This window comes from Astyanax mexicanus, chromosome 11 (genome assembly GCF_023375975.1).
Source record: "Astyanax mexicanus isolate ESR-SI-001 chromosome 11, AstMex3_surface, whole genome shotgun sequence".
Lineage (NCBI taxonomy): Eukaryota > Metazoa > Chordata > Actinopteri > Characiformes > Acestrorhamphidae > Astyanax > Astyanax mexicanus.
The window spans coordinates 4,612,956-4,628,780 of NC_064418.1; the positions used below are offsets into that span (position 1 = coordinate 4,612,956).

General features: G+C 37.6%; 1 protein-coding gene across 4 annotated transcripts in view; it reads right to left on the minus strand.

Annotated features, from left to right (window-relative positions):
- Positions 1-15,825, minus strand: part of dachd (dachshund d) — a 173,097-nt gene that overhangs the window by 91,371 nt on the left and 65,901 nt on the right. For all 4 annotated transcript variants that reach the window (XM_049484720.1, XM_049484719.1, XM_022680623.2 and 1 more), the window contains exon 2: positions 4,044-4,159. In XM_049484720.1, the coding sequence (XP_049340677.1) occupies positions 4,044-4,159 (116 nt within the window). The remainder of the gene's footprint in view (positions 1-4,043; positions 4,160-15,825) is intronic.

The window sequence follows — 15,825 nt, forward strand, 5'->3', positions numbered from 1 at the left end:
AAGGTTTGTTATGTTTCCAAACATCAGACACTGGAAACAAACTTGAAAAAGGTGCTGTTTTTAAAAGGTTTTGGTAAAAATTTGGTAAACGTATTATTACGTAAAGATCTAGCCGAGGTAAAATCGATAACCCCTCTTTTAAATCAGGGGATTCTGCGAGTCAGTATGTGTAAGTTGACTGTTTCGGGGAATTGTTTTGTACGGGGGCTTGTTCTGAGCTCATTTCCTGCGGCGCGCCTGCATTAAGAGGTCTGACAGCCGCGTCTATGGCACCCCCGTCCGAGAATTACATTTGGAGTCGGTAGCTTAAGTTGCAGCAACAGAAAATGTCATGAGTGCGGAGCGTCCATCCTGAGCAAATAATAGGATTTGGAAGAGCCTGTAATGCATCCGCCAGTGAAGCGCCTCTGGGAACGGAGTCTCTGAGCAGCACATCCGCTGCTCCACAGGCCAAGAGCCTCGCCATTGTTTTAATAATAAAAGCAAAGCGGAGCGAATTAAGATGTCCTTTCCCAAAGCAAAGGGACGCACGCCGCTTTACGAGCAGGAGATACATATGTTTAGAGACAGTGGTGTGCAGTACGATGCGCTTACACACTAAGAAGGTGATTTGTCATTTTAAGGGGACGTGTTCTTTGGCATTCGCTGCTCTGAGAGTCAGTAGAGAGATCAGGAGAATAAAAGGAGAAAAAAGAAGAAAGCCTAGGATTAGCTGGGTAGCGTTTTAAAATTTTGATATCTGTACCGATACAATACTTTGAATTTGATGCCGGTAACCAATCGATACTTTTTCCTATTCCTTTTTTTTTTTAATTGTAAACAAAAAATACAAAAGAAAAAAAAAAACAGATTTATTTAACAACCTTCATGAGTAATCTCATTCTCTTTCTGTCATAATGAGAGATTCCATCTTTCTGGATCTGGTTGGAACAAACAGTGAGCATGATTATGGCGCTTTATTAAGAACAAAAATCATTGCTTTATGCTCAAACTACAAATATTTGTTCCTATGCTTATTGTTTTATGCATTTTAGTTTTAATTTAAGAGTTATTTAAATATATATATATCAGCACTACATTGGCAAAATGTAATTAAATTATTTTAGCAGTGTCAATCACTTACATATGCCTTATTTATATGCGTTTCATGCAAAGTATTGAAAACAGGTACACAACAGAAAAAAACATGCAAATTAATTAGACAATTTTCTTCTGTAATCAATTGCATTTTAACTTTTTTAATACTTCATAATGCTGTTTATCATAGATTCTTAAATGTAAAATAAAATATATATAAAGCCTTAGCAGAAACTTTAATAGAGAAATTGAACCACAGGAGAGAAGGAGGGAGGTGTACATAAGACAGTAACACAAGATGTTAGTTATGAGATTTAATCCATATTTAAAATAAATAAATAAATAAATAAATAAAAAAGTATAATACATTACCAGGCTCTGTAAAAAAATTTAATTACAGCAGAAATTTGGAACCAAATTGGTAAAATAAATAATTTTGTTTTGAAAACCCTTTAGTGTTTTCAGCACAAATATAATTGAGAGTGATTTTAATTGTAAATGCGCTGTAAAATGAAACTATAAGACTTTCTATTGGTTTGTTAATGTGTTTTTAAAGCAATGGTGATAAACGAAATTATGAAACCTATATAATCAGAGATGCATCTCAGAGCTGCAGGTTTGATGTGTAAATGCGTGAATATGTTAATTAAGGTTGGGGTATACTCTTTTTTGTGGGATGTGGGTGGGTTTTATTAAGTTCCTGATCAGCAGGACTTGCTTTTCTACTCTTTTCTACTCTTCAGCCTCAGTAGAGCAGAGCAGATCCTCTGTTACAGGATTTCTCAGGGCCGCATTTTTGGTTTGGAGTTCGCTGAAACAGCAAACGTTTGGCACTCGCTGGAGGAACTCACTGAATGCGACCAATCAATGATGCGACACATGTTATAACTGCTTCTGACAGTTCATAAAAAAATGAATTAACTGTGTAATGACACATGCTGTAGCGCACTGTGACGTAGCCAGCTAAGCAAATTAGCCACATTTAGGACCTACTACTCGTTACCCAGTACTGTCCCAGAGCCAGAGAACATACAGGACATCCAGGAGCATGAGCATCCAGACACTTCAGAATCTCAGTTTCACAGTTTTATTCGCTTTTCTTCAAAAGTTTGGAGCGAAATGTCAAGATCAGAGCTTCTATCACGCTTTAAAGGTGGCGGGGAGGGCTATCAAAGGAGTGTTTTTGCCTCTGTTTGCAGGTTGTGTTGTGTTGTGCTAAATAAGAGTGGGCCGCCAGCCCCTCATCTTGTGCGCCGTGCCCTACGAGTTTCCTTTTTCAAATGAGACACTGATAGGCTGACCCTGCTTGCCTGCTTGAATGAAGGAGGGGCACAGATAGCCTCAAGATTAAACCTTTAAGAATTTAAAAATGTGTAGTTTCTATTGTTTAAAATTGCCTATAGTGATGATGCTGCTCCAGAATTACAATTACCACCCCATAATAATAAGGGCTCTTATCTTTTTTTACAAAAAAAGGGGCCTTGTTTTTGGAAAGAGGAGGTGAAAAGATGATGGTTCTGTTTTGCAATGGAAACAGCAGTGAAAACAAAATCAAAAAAGCAAAAAACAAATAAAAATCATGGCAAATCATTTCAGTAAAATTCAGTAATTGCACAAAAGGGTGCAAATGTGTAAATGCTGCATTTAGCTTGTGTGAGGGATGAGTCAAATCAAATCAACCCTAATGGCTGAGATTAATAAAAATAAAATAAAATAAAATAAAATGAGAAGTTTATATACAAATTGAGCCACTATTTTTTATTTACTTGTTTATTTTGAGCGAGAAAGAGAGAAAGACAAAGAGAAAGAGAGAGTGAGAGAAAGAGAGAGAGAGAGAAGATAAGGGATCTGTAAGACAGTAGCTGCATGTTATGAGATTTAATCCATATTAAAAAAATGCATTAAATTAAAAAATTGGAAAAAAATTAAAATTAAATAAAACCTAAAAATGTTTTAACGTTTTCAGGTTAAACACATGCGATAATGCTTTAATCTTTATAGCACTAATTTAAATAGTGTTATGACTTTCTGTTGGTCAGTGTGTTTTTTCTAAGCTATGATGAAATCAACGATGTGTAAAATTAAGGTTGAGGGACCAAAATTGGTAAAACATTTTGCATTAAATGTCCCCAAAAATGTGATTTAAATAGTAAGTCATTTTAATGTATTTTTTAAGCAATGAAGGAATCCACAATGTGTAAATGTGTAAAATTGAGGTGTGTACTTTTTTTTTTTTGAGGAAAAAAATCATGGCAACACATTTCAGTAGAATTCAGTAATTGCACAAAGAGGCGCAAACGCAGGAATGTTGCATTTAGCTTATGAGGGAAGAGTCTAATGAAGTAATGAAGCTTAATGGCTGAGATTTATTGAGAAGACGACTGGGGGAAAATAAAAAGACTTAAAATAAGTAAAATAAATAAAAACGAGAAGCCGATATGCAAATCGGGCCACTATTATTTTTTACTTATTTTTTTAATTTTTTTTTATTTATTTATTTTATTATTTTTTATTTTTTTGCACAACATCAAAGCTGCCACAATGAAAACCAGCCACAAATAGAACAAAAGCGTTTGCTGTAATAAGACCTGCTGGAGGGGAACTGAGGGCATAAAAAATAACGGTTGTTGTTGATTCTTGTGGCGATAAGCTTACTTTAACATCACAACCGCCTATGTACATATAGCAGCCGAGTGGATTTAATCGGGCTAATTAAAATCCACTCAAGGCGGAATGCGGCATCCGGAGAAATAACCTGGGGGAAGAGAACTCTTCAGTGTGATTTATTCTGTGGGTGAGGGGGGGGGTGGGGTGGTGGTGTGGACGGTCAACTGCTGTGACTGGTAGTTTGGGTGCTGCTGTCAGCTTTAGCTGTGTGCCATTTAGCGGACGGGCAGCGGGGCTGCTGGGGGACGAGTGGGCGTGGAGGAGGAGGGGTGGGGGGGGGGCTGAGCTGAGGATGTTACCTGTAGGGGGAATCATTCCTGGCGACATCAGACCCGGCACGGAGTGCGGCATGATGTGAGGGTTCTCCGGCGATGTAACACTCTGCGTCCTCTTCGGAGGCCTCCCAGGTCTTGAGCTAAAACAAAAGTGAAGTGGGGCGGGTGGAGGGGGTGGAGGGAGTTGAGAAGGAGGGGGGTGGGGGTAGTTATGGTCAGAGGGGATGAACAGAGAGAGAGAAAAGGAAAAGGTGGAAAAAGCGAGCGAGGAATAGATGGACGGATGGATGAAAAAATAAATAAAAAAAATAAAGTGGGTGGATGGGGACAAGGCAAGAGAAGAGAGAGATGAAGAGAGAGAGAGAGAAAGAGAGAGAAAACAGAGGGAGAGAGGGAGAGAGAGAGAGAAAACAGAGGGAGAGAGGGAGGGGGGCGAGGTTAGTGTTAACATTCAGACCACTCCACAATGCAATTCCATTCCAAAGAGCTAACATGTACTGTAAATAAATTTCTTTTCAAGGACAGTTGCTTTCTGCAGCTCGACATAATAGACTTCCATAACTAATTAGATTACATGGTGAATTCATTTCCTTTATTGAAGATCAACCACTTTTTGATGCATAATTCATAGCCCGTACCTCGTTACCTGCTCCTCGGTATTAATATCCCCGCACTATTTGAATTGCCTCGTTTGCATATGCTAAAATCCGAGCGCGCGCGTGGCTTTTTCGGCCTGGAAATTACATGTTAACTTGTTCTAATTATTGCAGTCAGGCCACTATTGATTTATGAGACTTTTAAAAGCCAAATATGTGTAGTTCTTGTAATGAATGATATTTTAAGGTTCTTCAGGAAATTAAAAGGCAATGGCTGCCTTAGGAAATGTTCTGCTTGCTTGATTTAATACAAGACTTAGCTGGAAGGTGGTGTGACAGAATGATTCAGACCTGTTGTACGTCCATGATGGAAACTTTTATTACTCCAAATGAGTGACCGAGATCACCGGATGATTAATGACAGAACACGCTGGAGCTGATGGCTGGATGGGTGTAGAGGGTGGAGGGGGGAAGGGGGAGGGGGGTTTGCCCCTCCAAGCTGATTTTTAAGCGTAATCTCGCTCATTATGAGAGCGAATGCAACCGCATACACCTTTCTTTCTTTTTTCCTTAGAAACAAAGCATTTAAAGGTTTATTCTGCTTTTATGCGTTTAGAACAAAGAAGCTGTAACAGGAATACTTGTATTTTTAATATGTCAAATAAACATCAAACAAATATTGTGATTAATTGAATGCAGTTTTATGGGTTTTCTTTTTTTTTTAAAGAGCACAAATCATTTAAAAAATACCATAATTCTACTATGTATAACATTAAGGCTTTGCTGTGTCCCACTAAATGTATAAATGTATAAATATATAAATATAGAACAATTTAGCTGTAGATCAGTGGCGACTCCATTGGCTCTCCCAGACAGTATTCGATGGAATGATTGAAAATGCACATTATTTTTTTAAATGACTTGGCCTTTTGTATATATATTTTTTATTTTTAATTTTTTTAAAGCATGTTAGAAAAGCTTATTTTACTACTGTACTGATGCACTGATAATTTGCATTACACAAAACTATGAATTATGCCACTCTATAGGAGCATTATGCTGACTCTGGTCCCTTGATTTCCTAATGAAATGTAAAATTCACTGATGATCAGTGATGGTTTAGAGAGACATGTCTGTCATCTGCTGGTGTTGATCCACTGTGTTTTATTATCAAGTCTAAAGTCTTACAGCACTTCATGCTTTCCTCTGCTGACAGCTTTTATGAAGATGCAGATTTCATTTTCCAGCAGGACTTGGTACACTGTGCATACTCCTCACACTGCCAAAAATGTACTAATTGGTCTTGTATAATATTTTAATTTACCGAGAAACTGATTTTTTGGGTTTTCATTGGCTGTAAGCCATAATCATCAACATTAATATCAATATATCATTTGCAACCAAGGCTTCAATAAGCAAACATGTGGTCCTATAGAGTGGAAATACATAGAGAACCACTAAATAAAGAATCATCTTTATTTGATACACTAAGAGTGTATAAAACTCAGTAATATCACTTAAGCTCATGCACCAGCAGGTTTTCTCTTTTTTTTTCATTTATTTGCTTATTAAAAGTAAAAGCATAGAGAGAGAGAGTTTAATTCTCTGATAAAAGATGTAAAACCACAAGTACTATACTGTATATACAAAAAAAGGAAAGGGAATATGTAAAAGTGTGTTAACTGGACTGCAGTTTGGAGATGAATGCTATTATATGAATGTCTTTTCCAGCATCACATTCATTAAATAGCAATTCAGAGGGTGACTGAATGAGGCCTTCATGGAGTCAAGGTCTGACTCGCGCTGCTTTTCCCAGTGACTAAACAGACTCTCATTAACACAGTCTAGTGGAAGGCGGACTTTTCCGCAGACACACAAGGCCTTCTGAAGGCTCACTTCTTCACATTCCATTGTACTCCATCATGCGCATCAGTTTTGCCCATTTAAAGACTGGGCAGATGAGCTGTGTTTCATTGCATTTTATCATGTTTTATTCCTGACAGGCATGAAATTGAAACGGAAATTCTTCACTTCGCTCACTAAAACAGGGTGAGCCATAAACCGGGAGCAAGGGCAGCAGCCCTGCGAGTGAGCTCTTCATGATATCACTTAGCCTGGGGCCATTCACAGCACACTAAAAGCCTTATAACACATCACCATTCCCCACAAAACAAAAGACAAGAGAAATACAGACTGCAGCAGACTAACTGCAGTGCTTAACTCAGTCACGGGCGTAGGCTTCCATACAGGCAAACACTGGAGGGAAAACTAGAGAAAATAGTAAAATTTAATTCCATTTAAATGGCCAGTTTTAATGCAATGCAACTATCTGCAGGGGTACCTGAACGATACGTCATTTTATTTACATCTTTAGTAAATAAAATGAGAGAAAGAAATTCAAGGATCAATGCAAGTAGTTAAGAAGAAAGCACATTTGCTAATAATCCTGTTAAAATCATCATCGTGATCATCGTGATATTGTCTTGTAATTGTAATTATTTGTATGTTTTATCCAGTCATACAATAATGACCAATCAGTACTTCAATAATTGTGATTCAATACACAGTACAGAGTTTTAAACAAAGCTTAATTGCTGATATTTATTGAAGACTGCAGAGAAAAAAAAAAAAATAAATACAAATAAAAAGCCTAAATGCAAATCTGGCCACAGTTTTTTCTTTTTATATATATATATATTTTTTTTTTTGCACAATAAATATGGTATAAAAAGTGTAACACAGCAGTAGGTGTATATTTTAGGCAGGTGTATATATTTACCAATATATTTTCCTATGTTGTGTTGTCTTTAAAAGCGTATAACAGATCAGTGGCATGTATTGGTCTAAAAATTTTACCATAATAGTGTTTATTGCAATCATTTCTGGGATGATATAATATCCACAAAATATTTGTATATATTGTAAAACTGTAGCTATGTGAAATCACTGTACGACCAGTGTAGTAAAGTAAAAACAACAAAAAAAGTAATAAAAAGTACCTTTATCTAACCAATGCTTATATTACTTTATTTATTTATTTTTTTTAATGATAAAGTGAGTTTAATAACATGATTTTTCAAATGTGTCTTCTGTTAAATTTATTAAAATTCTATTATTGTATGGAACAAACATAAATATAAGCATTTGTGTGGCTATAATTACATGTGTTTTGGTTACACAAGGCGTTTTAAAGATATAGATATGTGGCTGAAACACGTCCCAGAACTCAGAACCCAGAACAGAGTGATTGGATTTGTGGATTTGTATCTGAGTGTGTTTACACTTTACTTATTCTGATGTGGTTTGGTCTTATCCAGATATAATTCTGATATCAAATACGAATAAAGTGATCAGGTGTAAACTGGGTCAGCAATTTATAATCTGCACAATTTATCTGCTGCATTTGAGTGAATTATAAATCTGAACTAAACTCTGTTATTAGAAGCATGCCTACAGTATTACACCATGCGTGAGAGTGTGACGTGATGTTTCAGTCTGCAGCAGATGGGCTAGCTGGAATATTTCTAGGATTGCTGATCTCCTGGGATTTTCAGCACAACTGTCTCTAGAGTTTTCTCAGGATTCCGCAATAAAAACACACCAACATCAGATCTGAAGACAGAAACACCTTGCTGATGAATAAGGTCAGCTAAGAATTATCTCAGTGGTTGTTGGAGCTGACAGAAAAGCTACAGTAACTTAATACAACCACTTGGCTTTATATTATTAGAGGTGTTATCGTTTGGTTTCTAATAAGAATGAACCAAATATTCGGCAATATAAATGATTAATCTGATATTCATATTTAGTAGTCAATTGCAGCAATTCATATTCATATTATTCAACTGATATTTCATATTTTCAAAAAAAAAGTTTCACCGCATCCCTAGTTTCTCTACTTTGTTTTGGGCTTTAGTTTATCATTTTTTTTTATACATTTTTCCAATTTTTATCCCATTTACTCCCCAATTTAGAAGGATATTTACCCAACGGACTTATTAGGCACCCCCTATCAATAGTGATGCCCCAACACCAGGAGAGTAAAGGCTAGCACATGCCTCCTCTGATACATGTGAAGTCTGACTCCGCCTCTTTTAGAACTGCCGAGTAGCATCATTACAGCATGCTCGGAGGAAAGCGCAGTAACTTGGTTCCGATACATCAGCTCACAGATGCAGCCTTGTGCTGATCGACATCAACCTTAAGAGAAAGAGTGATGAGGGGAAAGAGAGAGCGCCATCTACTGTACCCACCCAGAGAGAGCAAGGCCAAATGTGCTCTCTCAGGGCTCTGACAGCTGATGGCAAGCTGCACGAATGGGATTCGAACCAGTGATCTCCCAATCAGCCAGTTTCTGGTGTGTATCTCTAACATTACACAAGCAGTCACTAGCAGGTTTTAACTGCCTCCAATAGTTCCGTATATCCTGAAGTAAGAATGTTAATGTCAGCTCAGAGATGAGCTCGCACTTTCCTCCTTTCAGAGCTGGATTGTGCTCTTAAAGCAGCGCTTTATCAGATTTTGGTCACGGGTGTGAGAAGACATTCCACACAGATGAGGCTCTGGCAACAAGCGGAGCTCCTCAGCCCAGAAGAAAAGTCCTGAAATGTAATTCCTGCTCCCACAGAAACACCTCTTTGATCTTCTGACGGAGACTGCAGACAGTTTTGCTGTCATCACTTTCAACGTACAGGGCTGAATTATTTATGAAAGACCTCAATAGAGGGCATGTGATGGTAAAAGGCCTTTTTTCCCCTCCTCTCTCTCCCAACAACACAAAAAGCGGGAAAAAACCTCAAATGGACAAAAATGTCACATCAACTTTAGCTCCAGCGAGAGCTCAGGACCAGGGAACAAAGGAGGCGTTTAGCCTGAGAGCAGGAGGACATGTTTACGGAATATCACTCGCCGGATCCTTTACTGCTGATTTACAATGCGGGAGTACAACGCTGCCAAAAACAGACTGCACTCGTATTGGATTTCCGAGCTGATACAGTAATTAACACTGTGTGGCTGATATTGATATCAGCGTCTGATAATTTTACATCTTTTCCATTTTAACCCTTGTGTGGTGTTCATATTTTTGTTACTTGTTTACTTTGTTATTTGTATTTAATTCAGCAAAATTAAGCAATTTTACATTAAAATGTTTTACACACGCTTGCTTCACCTAAATTGCAAGCAATATAAACAGCTTACATGGTTCATATTTGCCCTTTACCTTTCTTATGTTACATTTCTTTTAAAAAGTGCTACTCTTTTTTTATTAGTTTTTTTTAATAAAATGTAAAAGAAAATGAATTCAACTCAAGATATGAGTAGAAAATTTGTTTAGTTTCAAATTTACAAATGAAGCAATGTTTATTAGCCCTTGGCCAAACATACTGTATGTAATATAAATGTGTGTGTGTGTGTGTGGGGGGGGGGGGGGGTGTACAGTGTGTGTTTATCGAAAATGTGTTTTGATATATGTTTTTCACAAAAAATGAGAAAATGCCAATGAGTTTGAGTTAAAAAAAATATTTTTTTAGTATCATTTGATGAAAAATGAAAACACCACACAAGGGTTAAATTAAGAAGTTCACATTATAAACCATATAAAACAAGTGCAGTGAGTGTTAAATACAGCCTTCAAAAGTGATCTAGCAACTGTAATCTCTCAATACAACTTATTGTTGGTCAAACTAATGCTGTTACCTTTTCTTTAATCTATATACCAGAAAAAAGATAAAAAAAAAAAAATCAACAATACTGATTAGATTTAATGAAGATTGATAACTAACCTGATAAAAAGCTAATAAAAAAAATGTCTGTGAGACAAACATTGTTAATGTCTCTTTCTTTTTATGTTTGTTTGCATTTAGTACTTTATTAGGGTCAGTATATTTTTGCATATTCCGAATCCTCTAGACATGGAGAGTACTTTTTAGGGCGGCAACGATGTGGGAATTTTGGGCTGATTCTGATATCTTATGTTACAAATGTATGCTGATGCCAATATATATATTTAAAAATTATAACATAAAGAGGTTAACTTTAAAACTAATAAAAGTAAATAAAAATAAGCTAAAATATAAAAAAAAAATCCATTACGTACAATAAATAAGGCAGCAAAAAAAATCAGTTTGAATTATTGCACATAAAAAAGCTAATGTCAGCTGATAGCAATATAATTCCAATGCATTCCTAGTACTTTTGGGTACAGCAAGCTCAAACGCTTAAGACGGATCATTGAATACATTCATAGCTAAACCGTATGACAATTATTTAAAACATTCCTATTACATATAAAGTACATTGCATGTCACAGTTATATTTACAATGCTGTGCACTTTATCAGACTAATCTAGAGCCAATTAATACAGAATTAATACAATCTTACTCAGGGTAGAGGAATTATACAAATTATACAAATACATAAATAATATTATCTTGCCCAGAGCTACTCAAGCACACACATGATGTGCTTTCTTCAACTAAAGTACATGTGAACTTAAGAACACTGAAAAAACAGCACTGCCTCACGGTAAGCACTTCAGCCTCTGTAAGACCCATCATCTATCAGCATGGAATGCACTCTCTCTTTAAAAATAAGATCAGAAATTGTCCACATATATTTAAGCTGATAATACAGTGAGTGTACTCTGTTCTCTGCTGTGTCTCTGCTCAAATACAGTCTGTATACGTACGCAGCCAACGGGGAGAGAGGAGCTGGACTATTACAAATGAAGCAGACAATTTGTCAAGCTGTTGGTACTGAATCCTTAAATAGCCTGGCACAGAAAGTCCTGAAAAGTAGGCCATTATAGCACAATGATGGTTCATCAGCTCCTCCTGTGACTGAGGTACTGTACGTCCTGTCTGCTGCGTTACTGTAAGCCCACGCCGCATCATAATCCACACTCAGTCATAACAGACAGATATACTGCACGTCTGTTACTGTACCTGTTTACAAGACAGTCCAGTACAACAGGCTACCAAGACATGATCATGGTTGACAAGCTGAAAATCACAATACATGTCCAAACATTTGTGGACATCCCTCCTAATAAATGTAGCATTTACTGTAGCTATTTTAAATTGTACAAATTCCTGACAAAGATGTGCAAATGCACACATACTCACAACCTGACTATAGGCCTTCAGACAAGTCTTGCCAGAATATATCGTCGCTGTCCTATGAAAAACACTTATCTTCATTTTTGTCGATTTTTAGTTACTATATAATTTGAACAGACAAACTGTCCCTCACACTGTGCCAAAATTTCCTGACGAACGGACCAATAGAAACTCTTCAAAATGACCTGAAATAAACAATTTTTAGATTGACTTCCATTGAAAGTTTACAAGGTTTTTCTCTCTTCTGTAAAGTTGCTGTTTTTGAGATGTGAAGTGTGTTTCATTGGACAGCGACAATATAGAATATAGTAGAACTAACGCTCTGGAGAGAATATACATGAACCTATTGGCACCATTCCTAATGCCTAGTGAGTAGTTAAACTGTGTAGTATGTTTTCTGGAATGATGCCTATAATCTGACTGCAATCAAATGCTTACAGCAATGCTCCAAAATCTAGTGGAAAGCTTTAAAAGGAGAGTACATATTTAACTCCAACAACAGCAACAGCAGGATCCTTTTTATGCCCTTGTTTTTGGGAAAAAAATGGGCTAATGTAGTGTTAGGAGCCTTGCCAAAGGACTCTTTTTTTGGTGTAGCACAGCATCCAGTCACCTAGAGTGGGAATTGAACCCCAGTCTCCCACATGATGGTGTTATCCACTGTGCCTCATCAACCTTATATAGCCTATTATATAGGCCAACTGTAAAAAGAAAATATCTTGTGTAAATATGTTGAGTTCTCATCAGCCACATTTTTGCTAAAGAGGAAGCCACCATGTATCATTTATCATTAAAAGATGGAGTTTTGAACAACTGTGTACATTGTGAGTTGTTATCTTGTGTGTTGGTCAGCATGCTCATGGCAAGGTGATAGTTGATGTTCCTTGATCCACAGGTCATGAGTCATGTGTGTGCTGGAAATATGTCATAAAACACAATAAAGTAGACAATAAAGTGAGTGGTAATGATTGTGACTGGTGGCATCTGGCTTGAATTGTCCATGCGAAGCGAGACAAGCGCATCTGGCAAAAATCATGACATCCTTATTTAGTGCAAAAGGCCCAAAGGTCAGTGCAGTGCTTTGTAGCTTCCATGGGACATTGTAAAAATGAAAAGTCATGAAGCATGACACTAGTTCCAGTCCCATGACTTTTGACATTGCACCAGTTACGTACAACTGCTAATTTGGGGAGGAAGCCACTATTATTCATTAACCATGAAAAGATGCAGTACTCTTATCCCTAACAAAATTTTACATTTTACATTCATAGTCCTTAGACAAAGCCTGAAAGAGCACGAAATTCCAGGCTTATTCAGAGCTGGTATTAAAATATTAATGCCCATATCTGAACAGCTATGATCAGGTAATTATCATGCATTTATACTATGCATTAAAACTCCTCCCTATTGTGTCCTCCGCATCGTGACCTTTCTCCAACATCCATCCAAATGTGCAAGTTGTTAAAAGATTTTGGAAACTGAACGCATTCGCAGTCACTTGTAAAACGGCCACAGCTACCTAAAAGAGAGCAGGTTTGAACCAGACCAATCGGATCGGGCTTGAGGAAAGGATCAAGGAAGTGTTTAAACCCCAAGAGAAAAGTATGAGAACTTAACCCGGTGGGGCCGATCTTAAGCTCTGCTTGCTTTGTAACAAAAGTAATAACACCAAATAATCAAACGCCACCCCTCCGTCTCTGTTTATTCTCCAATCACTTATCCTATATTCCTGGCTCCAATTTAGCAACCAAAACAGAAAACCCAAAGCAGCGCTCGCCCCAGGCCCCCGAAGTGTCCAAATATGTTACAAACGTAGGAATTCTCTTTTTTGTTTTGCAACCATGGTGAAAAGAAAATAGCGCTGAACTTTCCCTGAACCGCGCTTCCTTTAATGGCCTTGGTCCATGTTGACCCAGGAGTTGGAGCTGGAACATGATCCTCCCAACCCCACCACACTGCAAAAGCAATCAGATTAGAACCACACAATACCTCAATGCAATAAGCAGCAATAATTTAATACACCCTCTCATCTGTTTTTCCCCTTCCGTTTTTTCAAACAGGAAAGCCGATACGAGCGGAAAAACTGTTTAGCACTTACCAAAACACACAGGTTTCTCTGGCTTTTTAGGGTCTGCGTGACATATACGCACACGGCATCCGTGTCAAGAACAGGAAGACCTCTCGGGAGCTTTACGCTAACATGCTGCGCCGAGGCAAGAAGTGTTTATTAAAAAAATCTGGAGTGCAAAATTGTGCAGCAAATAACAAATAACCTCTTAACACTGCATGAAGATTGGTATCTAGTCAGTCTTGCGCTCACTTGTCTGATAGAGACATATTTTGACATCCCGGGGTGAAACGTTAACCTCCAGCCGGCGCTTGTTCGGCTCGGGTTTACCAAAAGAACACCCCACTTTGATTCGCCTCAAATGGAGCAATTAACCTTTCCTGCCTGCCTTTTGTTTGCCGTTTGGAAAAGGTAAAGATGAAGATATTTATTCCATTTACTCGCAGCCTACCAAAACAAGCAGATGAATCATGGAGTCCCAGCCTCTGTAAATACAGCCTCTCCCTGAATCCCGCCAATCAGCCCTTATAAAATATTAACCCGATGTCATTGCCCTTTTCAAATCTCTCACCTAGAATTCCCTAATTGTTCCTTTTCTTTATCTCGCCCCGGCAGAGAGTAAATAAATTAACAAAATAGCTTTTATCGCCCCAAATAACCTTTTAACTGAGGGATTATCACTGGTTTATTTTTCATTTCTTTCCCAGCGATAGCGGCGCATGCCTCATTGATTACTTGGCTGAGGTGGTGACCAGCACAGAAAACAAGGTCTTATTGATAACACTGAAAGGCCTTCACTATAATAATAATAATAAAAATAACAACCTGTATTCAGATTAGCCTTTCCCAACTTTGCAATGTACCGTAGTTGCTGAAATTAAACTGAAGTAGGCTGAACGTTGTTGAGTTCAGCGAACAGTGGTGGGCACAGCTCACAGCTATCAACCCTAGAGGTAGCCGAGACTGTTGGAGCCGAGACTGTAATGTCTTTAGTTAGTACATCCTCTCATAACTAGAGAGTGCAGATCCTGTGTTGTGCTAAGGTGGCTGCTAAGGTGTTGCTATGATGTAGGAGTCAGTTTCACCCCCTTTACAATCCTTGGCTGGCCTGCACTCACACTGCGTTTAAACAATCCGTGCCCAAGCATGCCATTAAGATGCTATTACTCATTGCTCAGTGGGCTTGCCGGTGTTGTGCCGAATTCAATACCCCCACCGTGAAAAGCACCCTCTCTCAGAAGTGCATCTTGTTCCGTGATTTGGCAAGAATCGAACACTGCATGCGCACCGTGCTCGAATCTAAGTGAACCGTGCTTTGGCCAACCTCTTCAAGTGTACACAGATTACCTAGTGTAAGAACACCCTAAGAGTCCTTGGGCAAGACTCCTAACACTACATTAACTCTTCCTGTGTAATAAAAAACAACTAAATTTAAGTCACCCCAGGTAGGAGTGACATCTAAATGCCCCAAACAAATTGAACATTTACTGTACGAATGCTGTTGCACTTATCTAAAAGCTGTATGTTCATGTTTCCCATTAAAAAAAAAAATATATATATATATGGATGGGTGGAATATCAAAATTAACCCTTGTGTGGTGTTCATATTTTTGTTACTCGTTTACTTTGTTACTTGTATTTAATTCAGCAAAATCAAGCAATTTTACATTAAAATGCTTTACACATGCTTGCTTCACCTAAATTGCAAGCAATATAAACAGCTTACATGGTTAATATTTGCCCTTTACCTTTCTTATGTTACATTTCTTTCAAAAAGTGCTACTCTTTTTTTATTAGTCTTTTAATAAAATGTAAAAGAAAATGAATTAAACTGAATATATGAGTAGAAAATTTGTTTAGTTTCAAATTTACAAATGAAGCAATGTTTATTAGCCCTTGGCCAAACATACTGTATGTAATATAAATGTGAAGGGGGGGGGGGGGGTGTACAGTGTGTGTTTATCGAAAATGTGTTTTGATATGTTTTTCACAGAAAATGAGCCAATGCCAATGAGTTTGAGTT